Source organism: Chelonia mydas, chromosome 10, assembly GCF_015237465.2.
Source record: "Chelonia mydas isolate rCheMyd1 chromosome 10, rCheMyd1.pri.v2, whole genome shotgun sequence".
In the NCBI taxonomy this organism is placed as follows: domain Eukaryota; kingdom Metazoa; phylum Chordata; order Testudines; family Cheloniidae; genus Chelonia; species Chelonia mydas.
Window position 1 is genome coordinate 42,095,281 of NC_051250.2, and position 23,973 is coordinate 42,119,253.

At 45.4% G+C, this 23,973-nt stretch overlaps 2 protein-coding genes across 17 annotated transcripts in view; one reads left to right on the forward strand and one right to left on the reverse strand.

The window, feature by feature from the left end:
• The window catches only part of ADPGK (ADP dependent glucokinase), a 33,579-nt gene extending 22,327 nt beyond the window's left edge, over positions 1-11,252 (forward strand). For 5 of the 6 annotated variants that reach the window (XM_037910420.2, XM_037910422.2, XM_037910425.2 and 2 more), the window contains one exon: positions 1,597-11,252. In XM_037910420.2, coding sequence (XP_037766348.1) covers positions 1,597-2,148 — 552 coding nt within the window. In that variant the 3' untranslated portion in view covers positions 2,149-11,252. The remainder of the gene's footprint in view (positions 1-1,596) is intronic. The other variant, XM_037910421.2, reaches the window with a different exon arrangement.
• Positions 9,269-23,973, reverse strand: part of BBS4 (Bardet-Biedl syndrome 4) — a 100,928-nt gene continuing 86,223 nt past the window's right edge. For 10 of the 11 annotated variants that reach the window (XM_043523422.1, XM_027818867.3, XM_037910413.2 and 7 more), the window contains 3 exons: positions 20,722-20,863; positions 19,426-19,636; positions 12,744-16,162 (listed from right to left, as the gene is read on the reverse strand). In XM_043523422.1, the coding sequence (XP_043379357.1) occupies positions 16,011-16,162; positions 19,426-19,636; positions 20,722-20,863 (505 nt within the window). In that variant the 3' untranslated portion in view covers positions 12,744-16,010. Of the gene's footprint in view, positions 16,163-19,425; positions 19,637-20,721; positions 20,864-23,973 lie in introns of all 11 variants that reach the window. The other variant, XM_007056462.4, reaches the window with a different exon arrangement.

Sequence of the window (23,973 nt, forward strand, 5' to 3'; positions counted from 1 at the left end):
AGAGGGTATCAACCGATGGTCTCAGCCAGTCAACTCTCTGTTTTCCTAAATGTGCTGAGGTCAGCGTTATGTGATGTATGCAAAAATGAATGTGCTCAGCAGCTGAAGTTGCATGATTTACTGTAGGGAAACACTTTGATTCTCCTGCCTTGTTGCTCACAGCCATAAACCTCCTTTGCAACTGCTGTAGGGAAATGACCCAAGTCATGATAATTCAAATGCACCCAAGAACTCTCTGTAGATTCAGATGATTTGACATGAGTAATCTCAGACAGTTGTTTCAGATTTAGCAGCCCCATAGCTTTCTGATAGAACCATTATTTGAACTGGAACTGGTTTTAAAAAAATACTCAGGCTTCTGAAGCTTCCTTCATATGTTGTTGCATACATACCACTCAATGCTCCCTCATTTAGAGGGATGTCACGCCTTTTAGTCCCCAAATTACGTATGTTTTAGCTTGGAAGGATTAGATTTTTATTTTTAAATGTCAATAAACATAAATTTGACTGTGCATGCACAAACCGACATACTTCCATCAATGACCATCAAAATTTACAGACAGGCAAAATAAGAAAAATGCTGCTTGAGAAATTATTAGTTTGATTTAAGGCTGTTTACTTTGTATATTTGAACATGTGATGTTGACAGTTTGTGTTTTAATGGTTATAATGCTTTAACTTTTTTGAATCTCAACATCTGCTGTGATTAAATAATTGTTTGAGCCCCCCCCCCGTAATTTTGTACAACTGTGAAGATTTAAATCGCTGAAGGTAAAAATAAATGTTTAAAACCCATAATTTTGCACAATTGTGAACATCTAAATAGATAAAAATCTAAAAAAGCTTAAAAATAAACATTGAGATTATCTGTCAAAATTATAGGGAAAAAACTGAATTCTGCCAAGCCTACCTATGTTTCATATGGATTTCGTATTCTGTTACTTTCATTGTTGAAAGTTATTTATATTGGAAATAAAATGACGAAATTGAGGCTACAGAAAGTTATCTACGCTGAAGGAATGAATTCCACAGCATGTTACATTTCTTGCATGAATAATTATTTTGTGTCCCTTATTTTGGTTCTTTGTCAGAGGTTGTGTCCCACATTTGGGCCTTGGCAGATTGATCCATCTCTTCCAAACTGCTGCACAGCTGTATTAAGAGGAGTGAATTTGAATTTTTTTTGTATTCATGTAGTAGAAGTGAGTAGAGTTTTGGGTGGATGTTTTTTAGTTGTATTCTGTTTTTGCTCCTCTTAGATGAGGGCAAAGCTAACTCATCCCAGTTTAGACATGATTTCTGTCCCGTTCACAGCCTCTGTTGTCACTGGAACCTTTCCCCTTCTTTCTCCACATGTATTCAGTTGGAAAGTAGAATGCCTGCCTTCTTCTGTTGCCTTAGCATAAATCAGTTGGATAGGTTGCTTGTGCAGAGAAATATGCTTCAACCTTCCCAAGAAACCAAATTTATTTTCTCCCCATGTGCACGCAATCTGTGGCCAGTGACAACATAATATTTTTAAAATTAGGAAGATGGGAAATCTGAGTCTACCTCTAAGCCTAAAAAAAACCATGTAGTTCACTCTGTTTCTGTTAGCAGGTCTTCCCCCTGGTGAACTCTGTCGGGCTAAATGAACAGGAGCTGCTGTTCCTCACCCAGTCGGCCTCTGGTCCTCATGCCTCCCTTGCTTCCTGGAATGGAGTTCCAGATGTGGGCATTGTCAGTGACATCCTTTTCTGGATCCTGAAGAAGCATGGAAGGACCATGGACAAGGCATCTGATCTTACCCGGATCCACTTCCACACACTGGCATATCATGTTCTGGCTACAGTGGATGGGTATTGGGGCAACCAGATAGCAGCTGTGGCTGCTGGAGCCAGAGTGGCAGGGACACAGGCTTGTGCAACTGAAACCATTGATACTGACAGAGTCTTTCTTAAAGCTCCCTTGGAGTTTGTGACCTCCCACACAGAGGCACCCTCCAAAATCTCTTTAAATCCAGGTGATCCAGTGGCACAATGGCACAGAGAGGGAATTTCATTCCATTTCACCCCTGTTTTGGTGTGTAAAGATCCCATCCGGACCGTGGGACTTGGAGATGCTATTTCAGCTGAAGGACTCCTATATTCAGAACTATACCCTCAGTAGCCTATGGAAACGAGACGCCTTTTTCTCCAAGAATATAGTGTCTGAGGAAATATGGTGTTCTTCAGGGGATTTCAGACAGTGTGGTGGTGGGTGGAATTTGGGATATTAAACAGTCTCTGGATATTATCTGAGAAGAACCAAAGAATACATTCCAGCCACTTGGCAGTGACTTGAGAGTGTTTCTCATGTTAATGTAAAAGTTGTAGTATTTTAATTCAGAGCATGGCTTTTTGTCTTTGTCTTAAGCATGTCAGGAGGAGGAAACTGATACCAAAATCCCTCTTTGGAGCAGAGTTGCTGATTGTTAATTTAAGACAGTCTTGTCTATAGTGCTTGAAAGCAAGGCAGCCAGACAGAATTTCATGCTTATGAATCCCAGGGAGTACACAGCAGTCCTCAGCCCTGTCTTGCTTCTGATAAAGCAAAAATAAAAGGCTCTTGCATTATCTCCTAGCAGCATATTGCTACATGGCAAGAGCAACCCTTCCACTTGCTCAGTGTTGTGATCATATCGCTTATTGACAAAATTACCTCTCAACCTCAGCACCCGAAGCGTAGGAGGGAGCAGAGTAAACAGTGCTGAAATGTGATACGTCCTGTACATATTCCCTAAATGCACAGAGCTGGAGAGTGCTTTACTGGAAGCTCTGTAAATTGTTTTGGGTATCTGTGCAGGTGGGGATGCTAGACTGAACACACACAAGCTCCTTTTTAATTTCTGGGTAGGTCAGAGTAAGATATTGAAGACCTGTCTTTTGGGAGATAGCTTAGGTGCTTGTTTATCTTACAATGAGCCTCAAATATAAGTGTGGCTTAGTTGCACAGAAATCGCCCTGTGTTTCAGCTAGCGAGGCTCACCATTTATGCTTTCTTTTGTGGTGTATGTTCATGTCAGCCTCATCCTCCAGTTTATGGATAGGCTATTGCTGATGATGACTGGATTTATTTTTATGCTAGTGCTGTTGCATAATTTTCTTGGACACGCATATCTTTGATTTGGAGGGGTCTTGTTCTTTCGGGTGGTTTCTGGATAGGTAAGTCATTACTGGTTTTAAGGTAGCTGAACTGACCTGTCCTTCACATGCTAGAAATCCTCCTCGGGTACAAGTGAGAAATGCTAGGAAGAAGACTTCCAGTAGAGATTAGAAGTATTTTTGGGGTGTGTAGCACAGTTTGTTTATTATGAATTGCCTATCTGCATATAATTCCACTGCTTTGGGCAACCTCAGAAATCACAGGAACAGAGCATGGGCGTCTTACTGTCAGCACCACAAGAAAATTGCCTTGTATTGTAGCATATATTTAGCTTAGCATTTTTTTTTTTTATTAAACATGTTGCTCAGAGGACCATTTTTCTCTTGGTAGCACTTGTCTCTATAGTATTGTGCTAAGGCGTTCTCTGTTGCCTGCTTCCCTTTGAGAATTAGCTGAAACTGTAAGCCTACAGTTGCACAGAAGCAAAATACAAGTCTACTTCAGTGCTGATTGAAAACTCAATATGACTGGCATGTCTATGTAATCCAGTTTCTTTCCCCTGCTACAGGTATGTAAGATTAACAACTGCAGACCCTCTGCATTCAGGAACTGCTTTGTTAAGTTTAAAAATGCTGGACTCCAAAAATTTTGGTAAAGGTACAAACAATGATTATACCAAGTAGCTGCGAGATTTGCTGTGTGTGGAGTCTGAAGAGACTATGCTAGGGAGAGGATGTTTTTAGTTGCCATATGAATGAAAAGTGAAACAGATTGCTGCAGTCAGAAGCAGCTTTAATGAGACTTTTTTTTTTTTTTTTTTTAAAGGGAAAAAGGTGTGTCTCTCTGTCCTTAATGTGTCTCAATCATTGGACAGAGTTCTGCTCTTACAAACCACAACCTGTTCAGCCTGGCCGTGCATTCGTCTCAGCTATTTAGGCCTACCACAAACATCATCAAGAAAACCAGAATATCTGTAGTATCTAATGGAGACAGGTTAGGACTTGAATCTTTCATCCCTGCAGCATAAAGCTTGGTACAATTGAATGATTAAAAATCTTCCATCCGTAACAGTTACCCTCCAAGCCATGTCTCCTGTGTAGCACAGTAGATCTAAGTTTTGTAGCAGGGACCCTAGAGTCATGTAGCCCTGTGGGAATTGTATAAGTCAGCAGCGCACCTATTCGGGCCAAGTCTGTAAAAGCATCCCTGTCCTGTAAGGGGACCAGATTGAATTTCTCAGAGTGAATTGATCTGATATAGTTGCCTGCAGTCATGGTTGGTTGAGTCTGGCAGCACAAACCTCTCCCCATATATTGTAAAACTAGCAGGATGTGGCTAATGGCATTCTCTCCTCATATTGGTATTGCTGTCTGTGGAGTTTTCCTGTAGGGAAAACCAGAGGACTGATGTAATGTGGACTTGTGGCTCACACACATTTAAAATCAGATAAGCCCCAAAGGGTGCTGTGTGAGGGTATAAATTAGGAGCTGTTGCATGCCTTCCTGACACCACACAAAATGGTGTCCAGTCCACTTGTAACTACTGTTGGCTTGGGGATTCAGAGAAAACCCAGAATGGTGGAAAATTCTCTGAGGAAAGAGTCTGCAAAAGGTGAGACAAGATGATCATGATGGTCCCTACTGGCTTTAAAGTCTGAGTCTGTCAAGGTTCCTTCCCCACTCTGAACTCTAGGGTACAGATGTGGGGACCTGCATGGAAAACCCCCTAAGCTTATTTTTACCAGCTTAGGTTAAAACTTCCCCAAGATACAAACTATTTTACCTTTTGCCCTTGGACTTTATTGCTGCCACCACCAAGCGTCTAACAAATATATAACAGGGAAAGAGCACACTTGGAAACTTCTTTCCCCCCAAAATCCTCCCAGGCGCTACACCCCCTTTCCTGGGGAAGGCTTGATAAAAATCCTCAACAATTTGCATAGGTGAACACAGACCCAAACCCTTGGATCTTAAGAACAATGAAAAAAGCAATCAGGTTCTTAAAAGAAGAATTTTAATTGAAGAAAAAGTAAAAATCACCTCTGTAAAATCAGGATGGTAAATACCTTACAGGGTAATCAGATTCAAAACATAGACAATCCCTCTAGGCAAAACCTTAAGACACAAAAACAGGAATATACATGCCATTCAGCACAACTTATTTTATCGGCCATTTAAACAAAACAGAATCTAACGCATATCTAACTAGATTGCTTATTAGCCCTTTACAGGAGTTCTGACCTGCATTCCTGCTCTGGTCCCAGCGAAAGCAACACACAGACAGAGAGAAACTTTGTTGTCCTCCCCCGTGCTTTGAAAGTATCTTGTCTCCTCATTGGTCCTTTTGGTCAGGTTTCAGCGAGGTTATCTTAGCTTCTTAACCCCTTTACAGGTGAAAGGGTTTTTCCTCTGGCCAAGAGGGATTTAAAGGTGTTTACCCTTCCCTTTTATATTTATGACAGAGTCTCTTCTGCATCACCAGGGCAAGAGGAAGGAACCAGCTCTGTAGTGCACATCCTACAGTTGGTGTCTCATTCTAGCTTCACCTTGCGGTTTGACATTCATTTCAGTCATGGAACTTGAATAAGAGTTCATTGATATCCAAACTCCTCCTCCTTCAGTAAATTGTGTCTTCAGTTTTGAAGGACAGCGCTTTACTATTTTTATAAAAAAGGCCAATTTGCTTCTTTGACTAACAGGTCTGAGGCACCTGCCATTAGGAGAAATGTACATTATTGTGCAACCTTTGTGAACATAGACTGTGGGCACAGAAGCACTAGCACTACCAAAGACCATGCATCCTGCCAATTTAGGAATTAATCCTTTGCTTTGGCAGGTGCAAATTTATTCAAAGCCAGCAAAGCTATATGGATTTTTGACTTAGAGACAAAAGAAAAATATGTACAGGCTGTTGGTTACAGAGCAAACCTGACCGCTGTGATATTTTACATGTTTCTTCAAAAAACTAGTGTTAAGACCTTAGATTTTCAGGACAAAACCCAAGATTGCATGGGCATAGGGCAGATTCTGGCTCAGAAAGTGTACATGAAAATCCTGGAGTTTTAAGATTTATTTTTTGAAAATATGTTTTAACTATTTTGACTAACCTCATTAAATAGGCAGATCCCATAGACCAAAACGAACACTTAAAATTCTACCCATCTTAAAGACCCAGAACCTGAGTTTCTTTCCATGTAGAGGAGTTCGGCACTCAGGTCATTCCATAGAGACACGACCGACTTACACCCAGTAGGGTCTGAACTTGAGTGCGTTTGAATTTAGAAACAAAACCCTGGAAAATGATAAACTACTTTTTACTCCCTTGTTTTTTGATAGTAAGATTCTTTCTGACCCACTAATATTTCTTCCTGGGCTTTCTTGTGACCTGGCATAACTGTGTTGTATTGTGTTTCCACTTTAATATGTGCTTTGAATTAGAGCAGCTTATGATGGAACCGATGGTGCTCTTGCCATATTATGAAGCAGGCACATGATACTTTAAGGTTAGGCAGCTTAACTTAATCTCACTGGTTCAAAGTTACCAAATTTCCTTAGTGAGAATAATCCTTAATCAGTAGGACTTAATGGTTGACAAATGTTGCCACTATCTTCCTGGCTACCTGTTGAAAGAGCCCACACAGTAACCAGCTGAAACTGGAAGGCAGCATCCTGCAGTTCTTCACTCCATGCTTTCTGTGCCCCAAACCAGCTCCACTTAACTCAAATGTGCCTTTCCAGGCCAAACAATGGAATGCACAAAACATGAGTTTCAGCCAGAACATTTCTCATTCACTTTTAGGGCACTGTATGTCCACGAGCGTCTCCTTCCTATATCTGATGCAATAGTGCTAGCTCTTCACTGCTACTTGGTATTTTGAACTGCCTTTGTTGAGTAATAGAAGTGGAAAAATTACTCTCACTATTCCCAGTGCTATTTCAGTTATCCCAGCTGCAATGCCATTGTTGCCAGCTCTAAATTATACTCAAAGCTGTCTTATTGCTATGAAACTTTGAGCTAGAAAATGAATCAGCAGAGTTAAAAGCTGGGGTTTTTAAAAAATTTTTTATGAGCATTAAAAAAAAATCCCCCCAAACCATAGCTTGATTTTTGTAGAAGATTAAGCCCTGTATTGTGGGCATGTAAATGAATTTCTTAGCCCAATGGGCTGTAAGAATATCCAGTACTTGTTTCACTTTTGTGAAGGGAACGCTAAAGTATCAAATATGCTTTAAAATAATTTTGAAACTGTTCTCACCGGCATTTCTCTCTCTTCTCTATATTACTATGAATCATACTATGAAACCCACATAGGTAGAGGATCCAAACCTTGATTAGCGTTAGGCTCCTGAGCAGGACTTTCCCAGCTATTCTGTAGGCTAGGGAGTGTCTTACCTTCCAACTGCTGCTGACACAATACTTGAGCTCAACAGCATGGTATTAAGCCAGCAGGCCTGTGGCTGCTAGTTGCTCATTAAGGGCAGCTGCATTTGTGATGTGTTCATTTCTATCAGTATCCAGCACAGAACTTGCTTAGCTATACAGCTGCAATATTTACCCTTATCCTTTCCTAAGTTTGATCAAAACAGTCATTTAAACCTTGCTTTAAATTGTTAAAAATAAAGTCTGGCAAAAATAGCTTGTGGATCAGTGCAGGGCAGATAGCCCTTGAAGTTGCTTCGCAGTGTCCTTGGTGCTGTGATGCCTCCCCTGCAAGGATAGAGCCGATTCCAGACTCGGCCATTTAAATTCTAGAGCTCCATTTTTAAGGGCTGTTTTCTTGCCACATGAAGATACCTAGAAGTGTCACTAAACTACTTACTTTTCTTCCTGTGTCTCAGATCTTTCCCTGTGCAGTATGGGAAAGCTGGCTAAGTCCACTCTTTACTTGCTAGGCCTTTCTTTTAAAAGGAAGGGGGGGAGGGGGAAGCAGTTCCTGAAATTGTCCTGTCATTTACCTTAGCCTTTAGTACCTCTCAGTAGAGACTGCATCAGCTGATGGAACCTAGTCTGCTGATTTCACTTAGCCGCAGTTGTGGAGATGCCAATTCTGTGTATCTGCAGACACCTGTGGTGCAACCTGCAGTGTATGGGTTTGTCTTTTTGTCTTTCTCTCAAGAAAGTTATTTTAAGAACGGTTTGCTTAAGGTATAGGCTGCTGCTTCTGGCATGTGCAGCACTGCAATACAAGGGATTATAAGCGAAATAAAAGGCATGTCCTGTGTTAGACTGTGAAATCCATTGGCAATGGCTGTGCTCTGCCTTGCTGATTTATTTGTTGTAATTATGTGTTGAACTTTCAGGAACAACTGAGTAATTATGTGCCACAGGCAGTTTTCTAATCATTTTCTGAAATATGGTGAAGTGGCAATTGGGAACAGACTCTCGAGAGAATGGCAAAAGCATAGCATAAGCCAGCCTGATTACATGAGTAATCTCTACCAATTTCTGCATATTTTTTTCTCAGAGCTTATTGCTTGGTGGGGAAGAGAACACTTCATTTGTAGATATCCCATTGGTTCTTTGCATTAATCTTGAGATATCTGGCATAGGTGCTGGTATACATGCATAGAGCAAATTCTTTTGAAGTGGTGCTGTCAAGTACTTCTGCCTCAAAACCCAGCTATTGGAGGAGGGTGGCAGTGGTGGTGCTTCCGTTTTGAGAATATAGGTATCTACTCACTAGCTAACAAACACAATACAGTGCTATCAGACCGTAGTCTACTGAAGAGCATGAAAAGCACACATGCAGCAGCTGTACTCAGTCTGGATACTGCACCAAGCAGTTATCAGCAATAAAAAATGGCTGAGCAAGACAGGAACTGGTGCTTCTCAAAGCAGATCCACCTCCTTTATTTTCCTTTGCACTGGGTGAGACTTACTGTTTACAGCCCTTTGTCTTTCACCAGCCAACTAAAGCAGAGGCTACAACAAAGTACTGTGTTTGAATGACAGATGTGAGACTACAGCAGAGAGATTACTAAATAGATGAGACAAGCCCCCTTCCAGCTCTGAGTGGGCTTGGGAAGTCTAAACAGGATATATGAATGGTGTTGGATCCCTTCTTGCTGCCTTCTCTCTCTCTCTCTTTTCTTAATAGAATATACACCCACACAGGGGCTTGGCTGAATTTGATTTTTTATTTTTATTTTTGACAGATACTGATTCTTAAAGCTTTTTTTTTTTTAGATTATCAATTTAAATTTTCATGGTTGTGGGAAATTACTGGGCGGGTGGGTCAGAGTAATAATTTAATGACAATATTAATATTAGTTAATATTGAGATTCAAAAAGTTAGTTACCTAAATGGCACCAATGCAAACAATACGATATGTTTTATACACATTAAGGTGGAACTTTAAGTAATTCTCAGGCAACATTAGTTTTACTTGGGCTATCTAAATATCGATCATCATAGCTAGAATTACTTTTTCATGGGTTTGTGTGTGTACAGGGAGATCAGTGTTTACTGACATGTACAGATAAGACTAATCCTTCCAGGCCTAAATACATACCTGGGGCTGGTGCCATCTACATTGGGTTTATAACAGGAATGTTCTCAAATTAAAATATAACCAAACTACATAAGAACAGCCATCGTGGATCAGACCAAACATCCATCTAGCCCAGTATCCTATCTTCTGGCAGGAGCCAGTGCCAGGTGCCCCAGAGGGAATGAACAGAACAGGCAATTGTTGAGCAATTGATCCACTGTCATCCACTCCCAGCTTCTGGTGAAGTGAGGCTAGGGACACTCAGAGCATGGTGTTGCATCGCTGCCCATCCTGGCAAATAGCAGTTGACGGACCTGTTCTCCATGAACTTATCTAGTTCTTTTTTTAACCCTGTTATATAGTCTTGGTCTTCACAACATCCTTTGGCAAGGAGCTGCACAGGTTGACTGTGCGTTGTGCGAATAAATGCTTCCTCTTTTTTGTTTAAAACCCGCTGCTTACTAATTTCATTTGGTGACCCCTAGTTCTTGTGTTATGAGGAGTAAATAACACTTCCTTATTTACTTTCTCCACACTAGTCATGATTTTATAGACCTTTATCATATCCCCCCTTAGTCATCTCACTTCCAAGCTGAAAAATCCCAGTCTTATTAATCTCTCCTCATATGGCAGCCGTTCTATACCCCTGATCATTTTTGTTGCCTTTTTCTGAACCTTTTCCAAGTCCAATATATCTTTTTTGAGATGGGGCGACCACATCTGCACGCGGCATTCAAGATGTGAGCGTACCATGGATTTATATAGAAGCAATATGGTATTTTCTATCTTATTATCTATCCCGTTCTTAATGATTCCCAACATTCTGTTCACCTTTTTGACTGTCGCTGCAGATTGAGTGGATGTTTTCAGAGAACTAGCCTCAATGACTCCAAGATCTCTTTCTTGAGTGGTAACAGCCAATTTAGACCCCCATCATTTTGTATAGTTGGGATTATGTTTTCCAATGTGCATTACTTTGCATTTATCAACATTGAATTTCATCTACCATTTTGTGGTCCCGTCACCCAGTTTTATGTTCTAATGAAGTTTCTTGCATAATAGCTCGAGATATAACCCTTGACCAGACTGAAATCTCAGGGAATTGTGGGATGTCAGACTTCTGTCTGTTGGGTTTCCCCAAGCAAAAGGAACAAACGCAGGTTGGCCATTGTGGACACAGCATCTGCTATCTCAGAAGCAATGGGAAAGGCATATATGAAACTAGCTGTGATTTTTTAAAACTTAATCTGGGGTCATCCTGCTTCGGGAGTGGCAGCTGAAGAACACAAGCCATGGCACCTAGAGATGAATGATCTTGTTAAAATGCAAGAGCCAAAAAGCTTCCTTAAGAACTTCTCAGGAAAGCTGCTGTTCAACAATACAAACTAGTGTCTGAGCCTATCTTTTTTCCACTGTACAATATCTGTGAAGCATGGCACAGGAAATTCTGTTTCTGTGCAGTTTGACTTGGGGGAGGGGAGAAACACACGGGGGAACCTTCCTTGAGGTAAAATTAATGTGTCTTTTCTATTGTAAGCATCCTGGGACTTTTTATATGCTATGCTTTGATTTTTTTAGTGCATTTCTGTATATAGTTTGTCACACTATTTCAGTAAAGCTTTTTTTCCAATCAGCTTACAAAGTTGTCTGTCTTCATAGAAAGGGCTCTGCCAAGTGCAAATCCATCTTCCTAGTTTGGAACAGCATGTGTCTGACTTAGTTCTAGGCTCCTCTTGGCTGAAATGACAGCCTTTCCTGCATGTCCTTTCCCTTAGAGCCTATTATTAGAGCCCTATGTGGGCACAAAATTTGTATCTGCAGCCACTCTGCAGACATGGTCCATGGATATCCTCACGGGTGGAAATAAACTGGTTATCTGCAGATTTGCAAGGCTCTACGTATTATAGCACGTGCTCTTATGAGGTGGCTTAGCACGCCTAGCTTTTGCCTACGCGGAAACTAGACGGGACAAGGTAAGCTGGTCTGTGGTGTGGATGTGCTCAAAAAAAGCCAGGGGCACCAATGGCTCTAGAAATCCAACTCTCAGCTCTTTCTGACCTGCTGTTGTTTCCCTCTTACGTACCTATTTATGGAAAGAGAAGGAAAACTGTCACTTCAATATTATGTTTCAGCCAAGCAGCTTGTTTGGGAGGGAAGGAGAACAAAAACAGCATAAATTCCACTGAAAAATCCCTACACTTACCTTTCTTTCATTACCAGTCTAGCCTCACTCTCCATCAGCCAGGTCAAAGTTGGAGAGTACAGGGAAGCGACTGCTGTGAATCCATTGTATATAAAACCACGTGCTGCGCTCCAATTCCATTTATTATCCTCATCATCTACGGTCTCTATTTACACATTTAAAAATGCCCCCCGAAGTTAAATTCCCTCTTCCCCTAGCCCAAGTCTAGAGACTAACAAGGTCCCACAGTCTGATTCCACAGAAGGAGAATGCTGTCCCCAAAGGTTATTTAAAACACTTCTACCATCCATGTGTGTACTCTGTAAACATGAAATCCTCGTTGTAAAAGCATTAGACGATCTTAGCATCCAGGAGCCTAAAAAAGGGGGCTACACACTTCTGGGGACAGGGCAAGTAGGGCGTAGCTCTTCAAGTATCTCCTCTCTCCTGAAGATCAAGGTGTATGGCTCCTCATGAGTCACACTACATTGTGAAACTGTCAGTGGGGCAGCAGCTGCTTGAATCAATTAAGTGTAGCAAATGTATTTCATTACCTGCTAGAAACAGGCCTTTCCCCACCCGTTTCCTTCCTCTGCTTCCACAGGCACTGTTCAGAGTAAGATTAAAAGTTCAACCAAACAGTTCACTACCAATAAGACTAGTATTTGGGACAGGGGGAGAAGCCCCAGTCTTCCTGCTTCAGTGGATCACCTTCCCATGGGCATAGGCAGTCACCATTCCATGGTCTGGTCACCTATTTTATATACTAAAAGAAGGGGCTGTTCCCTCCCTAGTCTGAAAGGGGTTTTAATGTAAGGTACAAAGCAGTACATCAACAAGAGGGATTAAAGCAACTTTGTTTTGCTTATCAAGTCTTCCTCTGCCCACGTTTAACTATTGCACCTAAATGCTGAAGAAACTGCACAGAGAGGTTTGAAGGGGGATGCTGATGCTGAAGCAAACTGTTTATTTAAAAAAAAAAATTTCTCTCCATACTTTAGAAGTGAAGAAAACTCCTTGCCCCAGCTTTGTGCTCTTCCAGTAAAAATCAATCCTCTCACATGCACCCCATGGAAATGACAGTGACATTCAGCATGACTATTTCAATATAAAACTGCAACTAACAGGATACTAGAATGATCAGTTATGATTTCGGTAAGTTGCTTCCCATTTCAACTACCGTTTGTCTTGTCTACTTAAATTGTAAGCTCTCCAGGGAAAGAACTCTGTTTTGTACAGCCCCTAACCCAGGGGGAGGCCTCTAGTATTTGTAATACAAAATAACTGCAACACCAGTTAAATGGGTTGTGAGGAAGTCAAACCTGGTTTAAACAGGGCACTTTGGTTACAAACCAAAAATTGTGAACTGTTGCTGTTCATTTAGTGTGTTTAATAGATCAAGAGCTCATCAGCCATTTGTCAGCTAACCCCCCAAAATACATTAACTTTGGTTCCTGATCGCGCTTTAATAACCTTAAAGTTGCATTAGCGTCATTTTGCACGATAGTAGCTAATCGGAATGTACAGCAGGGCTGTTGTTATTCCCAGAACCTGGCCCATGTTGCACCAGGCATTTGGTGACCAAGCTAAGGATCTGGTAACGTTAACTGCCCTCCCTTGTACATTCTGATTAGTTACTGTTGATTATGCAAAATAACACTGATGAAACTTTAAGGTTGTTATCCCATAATACAGCTAAATTCAGGACTTGTAAATCATGCCTAGGCTAGCTTTCAGAGGTCTGAGCACCGGATATCCTGACAGCAGTGGGAGCTGTAGGTACAGAAAACCTGTGAAACACACTGTAGGTTCCTACAACACTAATGAAGGGTTCCTTGCACAAGTTATTAATTTAGCGTCTGTAGGTGTGTTAGGGGCTTGAGATGTGATTGGCAGCAATCACAATCACTGTGGGGCAAGGCGGACAAGGGCTACACCAGTAAGAGTTACTGACATTTTATGTCGATGATGGTGGTTCTGCTTTATGTTGCAAAAGCAGCTTTTTTTGGCTGGAGTGTTCTGTGGAACTGGGGCCAGGGCAGGGCAGGGCAGCTAGGAGATACAAACTGTTAGTGAATTAAGGGCAGAGAAACTGGCCTCACCTTTAGTTTAACTAGTCTCTTAACTCAGAAGGAAAACAGCCTGTATGTAACATTTATAGTCTCATATGGCTCCATTCAGGTGTGAGGTGCTTAGCCTGGCTGCAGCTGCTGGGGAAGAGTTTCCCTTGCCAGCTGGGGTAAAGCTGACAATAGCTAAATTGTTCAAAAGGTGAGAGCTATCTTAGCAACAGAACACTTTAAATGACCTAATTGGTATAACTAGCAGCAAGTTATGAAATGCAAAGCCTAAACCCTGCTCTCGCCCTTGTGGGGAAGGGAGCAAACGGAAGATCTTGCTGTGTTGTTTTTGCCAAATAATCTTCCTCAGACAGGTTGTCCCAGCAACAGCCGTGGGTCAGGCCAACTATGCTACTTTCTTGGGCACTAGTGATTACCACAAAGAGCTGTATCTGAAAAGCTCTTACTATGGTCCCCTCCTCTCCATCACTTCTGGAGAACAACACAGCCCAAGTGCACAGGCGCTTTGGATTACAGCCATTTCTTTAGTGGTAATAATCTTTCCCCTCCCAGCACGTACAGGGCTGAATGGATTGAAGTTTAAAAAACAAACAAAGATGCCAGTTCTCCGTTGTGGACTGCAGTTGAGTCTGGAAAGGGTTGGAACTGATGGAACGGTAGAGATGGTCACTACCGAGGTTGTCCAACCTCAATGGCTTTATTAAAATTAGGCCAGTTAGTGTCAACAGGATTTAACTTATGTGGGAGGGCTGGAGGGAGGGTATCAGAAGGTAAGTGACTCTAAGGAAACAGGCTAATTCTCAGTTCCAACACATCCTCATGCCTGCTACCACCCAGCTTTCCTGAGGCCATGAATCTACTTTTCAGGAAGAGAACTCTCCACTGGTGTAAGTTCCCAAAAGAGGTTATAACTGTAACTGCCCCAGGGATGCTGGAAAAGGCAGAAATTAAAGCAGCCACTCTTTCCAATTCTGTTTGGCTCTGTCAGCCTGTCCCTTATCACTTAGTGACTGTGGGAATGGAATTGGTTCCAGCCCGTCATCAGCAGAACAAACAGAGAAATCAACCTGCTCAAGGTGCTAGTAACTTCCAGGAGAGCTGGGTGTTGAAGGCAAATTACTCCATGCTCTTTAAAACTCCCACCAAACTGAGGCAGTATGTTAGTAGGGTATCAAAGTGCCCCCTGCCTGCTGTCAGCCAGAGCGCCCTGGAGTGAATCCAGCAAGAGACTTACATTGTGGATGAAAGTCCAGTCTCCTTTCATTTGCTAACGGGTGAGTCTATTACAGAGAAGTCTGCTCCCTCCCAGTCCCTGTCACCTCTACCTTGCAGGACTGACAGCACTGTGAACAGCTCTGACGGAGGGAGCTCCTCTCCCAACGTACCGGGCAGGTGGCCTTGCAGCTAGCTGCCTGAGAAAAGGGGGCTGGAAATGCTTTCCCCAGGTTTATGGACAACCCCGACGAGAGGTTGGGCTTTGGTAAACAGGCATACAGGTTGCACACATCTCCCTTTGAGTAATGGAGAGTAGCCTCTCCAGGCCTGCGTTCAGAGTTGTTTCACTCCTTGGACTGATCTGGCTTCCACTCACTTGTCCTGTTAATTTTTCTAGCTTCTCCCCTCCTCCAGTTCTTCCACTACCTTACTACAAGGGGCTGGTAGAGCTTCCTTTGAGCCAGCTAAAAGGCTCACTTGCTAAAGGGGCATGATCCTCTCTGGGTTCTAATTAGAGAACTGGTCCAAGCTACTGCTTTAAAAGCTGCACAGTCACCGTAGTTGGCCCTCGCTAAACCATCCTATTGACTCAGCCCATCTCAGTGATTCAGCACCTAAGCGCTGTGTGCAATGCTACAGCAGCCCCTCCCTCAAGGAAGTAAGGGATTGCACCTCTGTTCTCCCATGCAGTAGCACAGCAGCATGAGTGGGCAGCTCATCAGAACCTCTTCTGGGTGCCACGGAGCAAAGAATCACTGAGACAAGGATGAGGCCAGGTGGTAATGTCACCGTATCGGCATCCAGCTGCATTTTGCCTAAGCTCACGGTATGCTTGAGTTAAGGGGTGGCAGCAAAGATTTTTGCTCCCAACGGCCCAGCAGGCCCCCATGCCTGCCCAGCCCATCCAGTGCGGCTGTTCTATTCTGTGGTCAGCCTGCTTTTGCGCTTCTCTTTTCTCCGTTCTTGGGGCTCTGCAGGGACTGTGGTCTCTTCGGGGCCTGTTTCTGAGGCCGGTTCAGGTTCCAGAGGCAGCGACGGGGGCTTTGCAAGGGGAGCCGATGCTCCAGCACCTGTTGATACAACACAGGGTTACAGCCACAGTCCCATACACTCCTCTTTATGCCACAGGAAATGGCATCTAATTTTTGAAGCAACAGGCTGTGCCTGTGCTGGACCTAGGCATGTTGTCTGAATTTGGATGGATTATATGGACTAAAGGCATTAACACAGCCCAGTCACTGTCCAACACTGGCCAGTGTTAAACAAGGCTTGGCACACAGAGACCTCAGCCTGCTCAGTACCATGGCAAACACCATTAAAAACCCTTTGTACCCTTTCAGTACAGAGACAGTAAAAGAAGGAAAAACAGTGAAAGCCTTGGAAATGTAAAGCGTTAAGTGAGGCTTTCATTAACATCCCTTGTTCCCTTTCTCTTCAGCTGGAGGGAGGTTTAAAAGGACTCCTCCTTTGTTTGACAGTCTCTTTGATGGTATCACAGATGATGATAACTCCTTTTTGGGAACAGAGAAGTTAGTTGAGGTGAGCTGGACCTGTTGTTATTGCTGCTGTTGGTAAAGTCCTCTCGTCCCTGGTGGTGGCTGGGTTTCAGCTGGAGCTGGCAGAGGTGGTAATATTGTCTGGGTCCCTCTCTCTGGCCTTCTCTCAGGAGCAGGATGAAGAAGGCCCGGGGTCCCATGATGGTGGAGCTCGCTCCAGGAGCCTCTGATTGTTCTTCCCTGCTTCTTTTTGTTCCTTCATACTTTTCCCACAAAATCTTTCTTTTAAGGACTCCGAAAGGGAGGAGTGGGTGGAATACCCCAGCCCAGCCCCACATTATTGTGTCCACCAGTTAGGCCTAGTATCCGGCACATCAGTTGTGGTTCATTAATTTCCGGCTCTGCATCTTCTGTTCTTAACAAGCACCCTTTCAACAGTAAGCGGGGAAGGAGCTGTAAGGGGAGCGGGGGCAAGGTGGTGCTGGCTTAGAGCGGGTTTGGGAGGCATGGGGGGAGTGGGAAAGGCCAGAGGCAATGCATGGAGTGGTCACGTGCCCCCGCAACCTTTCACTTGTGCTCAAATGTTACATGTCACCTCTTGTGTGTTCTCTTCCTTCTTCACATTATTTCTTCTCTTTCCTATTCCTCTCCTTTTCCCTTCTGTCTAATAAGAGTTTGGCCTAGCTGACCAAGACTGCATATTTTGCAACACTGCTGTGAGCCTGTGCCCAGAGAGGCAATGAAAAGCAATGCCCTGAACAGCCCGAGGCTGGTACAAGTTTGCCAGGTATCAGAGTGTCTGATGGGCTCGTGTGCTGGGCCTGTGTTTTTCCAGCAGTGAGTTTGCAAGTGAAAGTCAACACCAGAGACAGAAGTTGCATTTTTATCTTTGCTGTTCTTTTCTGTCTCCTTTTGTCTGTGTTTGTCCTGTTTTGTCTTCTTAGGAAACGAGGTTGGACTTTAGCAACAGCAGCAGCTGCAGCCCAGCTCAACTAACTTCTCTTTTCTCCCCAAAAGACAGTTAGTACCATGTTGATAACTCTTCTAAAAATGCTCTCTAGATAAAGGGAAAGGGCTGTTGTTAAAGTGAAAGCCTTGCTTAATGCTTTACATTTCAAAGGCTTTAACTGTTTTTCCTTCTTTTTCTGTATCTTTACTGAAAGGTTACAAAGCCATTTAACGGTGTGTTTGCCATGGTACTGGGCAGGCTGAGGTCTCTGTGTGTCAAACACTGAACCGTGTTTAACGCTGTTTCATGTTGGACAGTTTCAGAGTCATGTTCACACCTTTGACTCTTTGGGACCAGTGACCAGGTAGACCCTGAGGCCCCCTGCTGGAGGCCTTGTGGCCCTGTCCCCCAGAAAAGAGCAACAGAAAGGTCCTCCAAGCTGCCTAGAGTGGCAGCAGGCTGGATAGATCAGTCTGCTGACAGGGACTGGGGGAGTGAGGAAGGAGTAGCTTCTGGCTGGCTGCTGGGATTCAACTAATATGGGCCACGGGGAAGTGGCCCAGGGAAATAGAGCAGCAATTACTAAAGAGATGCAGCATGGGGCTGCTATACTTAACAGGTTCCCTCGGTTGGGACCTGGACGGTGGGTGGGACTGGGTTCCCCCCACCAGCCACTGAGGAAAGTGGCTACACCATAAGGAAGGGAATTAGAACTGTGGCACCCCAGGGAAGGGAGCTGTGGTCAGTGAACTGAGCCCAAGAGGGGTGGCTCAGCAGGAAGCTGGGGTCACTGAGGACTCAAGTAGGGGCAAGAAGTCCCCAGGGAAGAAGCCCTTGGGGCATTGCTCAGTTCCAGAGTAGGAACCTTGCAACCTAGCCGGACCAAGCGAGGGTACTGTGATGAGCCCTGCTGGACTGGTTAATGACTGAGCCCAGGAAGGGCCGCAGAGGACACACCAACTGAGGGTAACACAATGGGCCCTGCTGGACTGTTTTAGAAGACTAATCCCAGGGAGGGCTGCAGGACACTGGGGATTGTGTACCCTGGAAGGGGTTTTGTTGCACACATGGACAGTGTGAGACTCGGCCAGAGGGCCTGAGGAGCAGAGCAGCCAACAGGGGGCACTGTGAGCAGAAGAAATTGAGAACACTGCAGGCACACACACACTCGAGCAGGGGTGCTTGTGAGAGGCGAGTGTACGCTATTTCAGGACCAACTGTTCCATCCACATTAACATAACACGCCCCAACAGCTTCAACAAGGAGTAGCCTGGCTCGCTGTTGCCTGTTGACTGATGATGATTTTATTCTATTTTCTATCTGCAGTAGGATGGAACTCACTAAAAGGGAGGGGTCTGGCTGCTGCTAGTGTCACCTGGAACAGCCCAGTGTTTGTTTTGTGAATGAGAGGATGGCCCTTCATCTTCTTCTCCCCTCTACCAGGAGCCTGCCTCTCTCTTCTGCCCCCTCCAATCTCAGCCATCTGTTTTCTAATGAATGAAGACAAGGGATCCCAGTGTTGACACCACCTCCTTCCCAGAGTCAAGGGAGGAAACTGATCTCATGGTAACACACTGGCCAGCATGGCTGGGGCAGGAAGAGAAACGCTTAGATTTCAGCAACCTTACGGGAGCACTACACTATAACGCAGTGCTCGTACTCCATACGAAGAACACTTTTGTTCCACACACACTTAACTCATGGAGTTGGTCTTCTCACATGCTAAGTTCTTGTGCCTATATGTGCCACCATGTAAGTGTCTTGCTAAATATACTCCATAATCCAGGGTACAGGGAGTGGGACAGATGTGCCCACTTGGCAGTGAATTCTTCCTCTAATCCCAACACCCTCTCCTCTCATGCCATACAGAGATGCAAAAGAGACCTACCTGTAGAAAGCTGCATAGTCTTCCCATACCCAGCTGCTGAAGACATGGCCTGACCCAGGGCTTGGTTAGAGCCCAGAGGTTGCTGAGTGCTGGAGGGTTTGCTGGATGTAGTGGCTCGCTGCTTTGATTTGGAATCTCTGACAGGTTTAGTCCAGACTAGACTCTCCCCTGCCTGAAGGGCAGCTCCCAACTTCTGGGCCACATCCACCATCTTCTCGTGCAACAGAAAGAAAGAGAGGAGAAAATCACCACCAGGAACACTTTCGGCAGGAGCCAGGGCTGCAGCGCCTGTCCAAGCAGGGACCACTATGCCTCAGCTTCCATCTGTGGGTTTTAGCAGCAGCTTCACCCTAGAGCTGAGCTTACAGCAAGGGCCGTGGTCAGCTCGAAGGGAACATGACACACAGTGTAAGGGTTTCCCAACAGGAGATGGCAACTCACAGTGGCCTCCACTCTGATGGTGGGCAGAGGAGTCAATGATGCCCCTCGCTGAAGGTGCACAGCCTGCCTTTCTTGAAAAAGAATGCACTACACCACAGCTCTACACTCAGCCCTGAGAAACCTGGGTGAGGAGGAGCCGATTGTGAAGTTTTCAGATGAAGTCACTGACCTCTTCCCCAAATCTCACAAACTCAGAGGATGGGAGCTGGAAGTAGACACTGCATTTTGTTTCTTATCAGGAGCTACGAGCTCAGATTCCAGTGTCACAATACATTGCAGAGTTACACATAACTGGCGAGCGCAGCCACAGTGCTGTAGTGAAGCACAGCTCTGATAATCTATTTGTTTCAGAAAGAATCCTGACTTTTTGTTCATAGATTGAAAAGCCTATTTTAATAGCAGAGATGAAGCAAGTAGCTTTCACTGGGTACCTGGTCCAGCTAGGTGTGTCTAGATAACTGATCCAGTCTCTATTAACTGGACTCAGGTCCCAGAAGGTATAGGGACGCTCCTGCTCACTGGATGCCACTCAGGGCTTGTTTACGTGGTGGGTTAACATGCTGTACGGAGGCGTGGTTTCTGAAGAGCACTGAAAGGTTCACATTAATTGGGCCATGCAGACCCTCCTGAGGCACAGTGAAGGTTCCCTAACGGTTCTGACCCAGCTAGGGTGCACTCCAGAACCTTTAGGGACCCTTCAGTGTGCCCCAGCAGGGTCTACACAGACCAATTAATGTGCCACACATCAGTGCACTCCATCCCCATACAGCACATTACTCCACCAGGCGGACAAGTCCTCTTACAGCACGGGATCACCAGCTACTTGCTTCCAGCTGGCTGTTCTTATTAACATACTTCAGGGTCAAAGTCGAGAGCGCTGTTCTCCTTCAGGGAGTTGACCTTCTTCTCCATCTCGTGGTATTGGCATAGTGCTCCCTTCTTATCCCCTTGGTTGTAGAGCAGCACAGCGTAGTTCAGATTGACCAGGGGATTGCACCTGCAGCAGACAGCCCACAGGATCAGTAACATACATTGCCAAGAGTAACATTCTTAAATCTCAGGTGAGAACTGATTCTGATACTAGCACTGTGCCGAGTTGGCTACACCCAGCAAAGCTGGAGATCCCATGCTACCAAACAGCCTCCAGGTACTCCACATATAACCATGGCAACCTTCCTGGGAAGCAAGTGCTCAGAGCGATGCAGTGAGATTGCTCTAGTGTTACTGTCAAGGTTGTTCAGCTGTTCCTAGTTGAAGCCCCTGGTTTCCGCTGCTCCTAACCTTTCAGGCTGACATGCTCCATGCTTGATCTCTGCTGGAAAGCAAGTTGTTTTTGAAAGACCGAGCACATTTGGTTCAGCAATACTGAAGTAGGAAAAACAATACACTTTCCCCACCCACAAAAAAATTGTGCAACATTTGGGACCAGCTCAACAGGCCAAACAGCTGGGGCAGTCACTTACAGTGGAGTGCAGGAATGGCCCCAATGAGATGCCATGCATGAGTGTGTTTTGGCTAAGAGGGGGTTTGCTGTAGAGCTGCTAGAGAAAACCAGGGCAGGGTGAGCTTCTGTGCTTCTTGGCAGGTGTGTAGCTATGGAAGCAGCTGGGGAAGCCTGGCTGACAGGGGAGCCATGAACACAAACTGGGTTTGTGTGCACAGTTGTATACAACTTGCTCTAAAATGGCAGCAGCACCCACCAGTTTGGTGGGGAAATTTGTGCTCAGTGAACTTTGTGTACAGAGCGAGTGAAGTATTGCATGTAAACCTGGTTTCAATGTTAATGGCTCCTCCGACTGCTTAGCCTCCTGCTAAAGTCCCTCTCGCCAACCTAAACCTGGTTGGCCAAGTGTTTGTGTGTCCAGATCTGCAGCTGGAGTAAGTGCCTGTAAGTGGCACTTGGAGCTGCACTGTGCGGCACCTCTGCACAAATCTCCTCCCTGCCTCCCATCCCCTGCCCCTGGGGGAGCTGGGTGAATTGGCAGCTGTGAAGTCAGTCTGCTTGTCAACAGGGGGAGGTAGAAAGCATCCTATGGACCCCTTGTCTGAGCACCCACAAATCTTAACGTGCACAGTGGTTCAGTGGTGGGCGGGTCTTTACACTGTGCTGGGAGAGCCCTACTCTGATCCATATAAGGCTTCTGCCGCTCTGAAGATCTGCAGGAGAAGGGCTCTCTCCTCACAACTGTGGGACAAGACAAGCTGGTGGCGTGAAGCCGCACAGTTGCAGGTTCTGGAATAGACACATGCCACTGACAGTGTCTGACAAGCCAGCAGAGTCTCAGGATGCTGCAGAACAAAGCTCTCTCATCCCTTTTCCCCATCTTCCTTCCCTTCTACCCAAAAAGTTGAAGTTCCATGCAAGGACTATATTAAGAATGTGGCATTCCCCGATGTTGGAGTGCTGTGCTGTGCGGTCCTACCACTCTCTGGATGCAATGCTGAGTGTTTATTTCAGAAATGCAGTTTGGCTTCCAGAATTCTCATTTTCCAAAGCTTCCAGGCTCTTAGGTAATGCACAGAAACCCCATGCAGTAGCTTTCCCTCTGGCAGTCCCTGCAGTGCTCTGACAGTGCCAGTTGTGTGGGCAAGCTAAATGAGCAAGACAGTTGACTTCCTCTGCTCTCTGTTGGTGTATGGACATCAGTGGCCGGGTCCCCTTTCTTCCCTGAATAGACAACATGGCTTACATTCTAACTGAGATTCCCACATTTTGCCTGAGGGCTGCACTGACAACTCACTAGGAGTCTGAACACGGCACTATCTTTGTAGAAAACTGAGTAAAGTGTGTCTGCCTCCTCTTGGATACAAACAGGTGATCCACTGAGACAACAGGTCCCAGCAGGCAATGCTCTGTCTTGATCCAAGTGGTCTGATGCTTGCAGTTCATTCTGACTTGCAGGCTGAGAGGTAGAGGGCCATGGGCTGTATTTGGCCAGGCCTTCTTTAGAATCAGAATCACCTTCCAAGGGGAGGAACACTAATAAGCGAGTGGATTAGAGGCACAATTTATAGTTGTACTTCTCCTCCAGGGAGGATGACCTTGCATGTAAGAGCAAGGATGAACCATCTGCACCTATTGCAACAGATGCAGAGCAAGTGTGCAGTGCTTCTGAACACTGATCAATAAAGTCATGTGAGGAAGCTGGCACCCATTCCTGGTGTAAAAAGAGGCTGTTGGTGCCGGCCAAGGAGACCAGTACCTTTACTCTCTTCTACAAGACAGAGGCCGCGCTCTTTGTGAAAGGTTCAAGTGCTGGAGACTGAAGCTTTGAAGATTGTCTGATAAGCAGCAAATCAGACTGTGTGCTGACCATGACCAGTGTTCCCTCTAATTTTTCCCACCCATGTGCAGAATAAATTTTGTTATGTGCACCAAGAGGGAGGTGATGTGTGACACATCACCTTCCTATTGGTGCGCATAACAAAATTCATGTGGTCGGGTGGGGTCGAGGGTTTTGGAGTGTTGGAGGAGGCTCATGGCTGGGGCAGACGGTTGGGGTGGGGGTGTGGGTTGGGGTGTGTGAAGGCTCTGGCTGGGGGTGCAGGCTCTGGGGTGTAGCCGGGGATGAGGAGCTCTCGGCTGGGGCACAGGTGTGGGGCTGAGGGCTCTGACTGGGGGTGTAGACTCTGAGGTGGGTCTGGGGATGAGAGGTTTGGGGGTGCACTAGGGCTCCCCAGAGCTACAGTGGAGAAAGAGGACTCCCCTCAGCTCTCTCTCCTTGCAGCAGCACCTGGGATGGCGGGGAGAGGCGCCTCTCCCCCGGCCACGGCAGGTCTGGGCTTGCTCAGGGCTGGGGGAAGGGCACGTCTCCTGGCCACGGCAGGTTCAGGGCCAGGCTGGGTCGGGGCTGAGGCGCCTGTCCCCCAGCTGCAGAAGGTCCAGGGCTGGGCTGGGTAGGGGAAGGAGGAGGGGCGCCGCGGCAGGGGCGGGGCTTGGGGAGAGGCATCTCTCCCTGCCGCAGCCCTGAGCGCCAGCACGTCACTTAATAGGCAGCTGCGCATCCGCGCAGCTTAGAGGGAACGTAGGCCATGACTATGGGTCATGGGTAAGCAATGTGACAATGCTGTAGCGAAGGAGACTGTTAAAAAGGTGATCTGATTGCG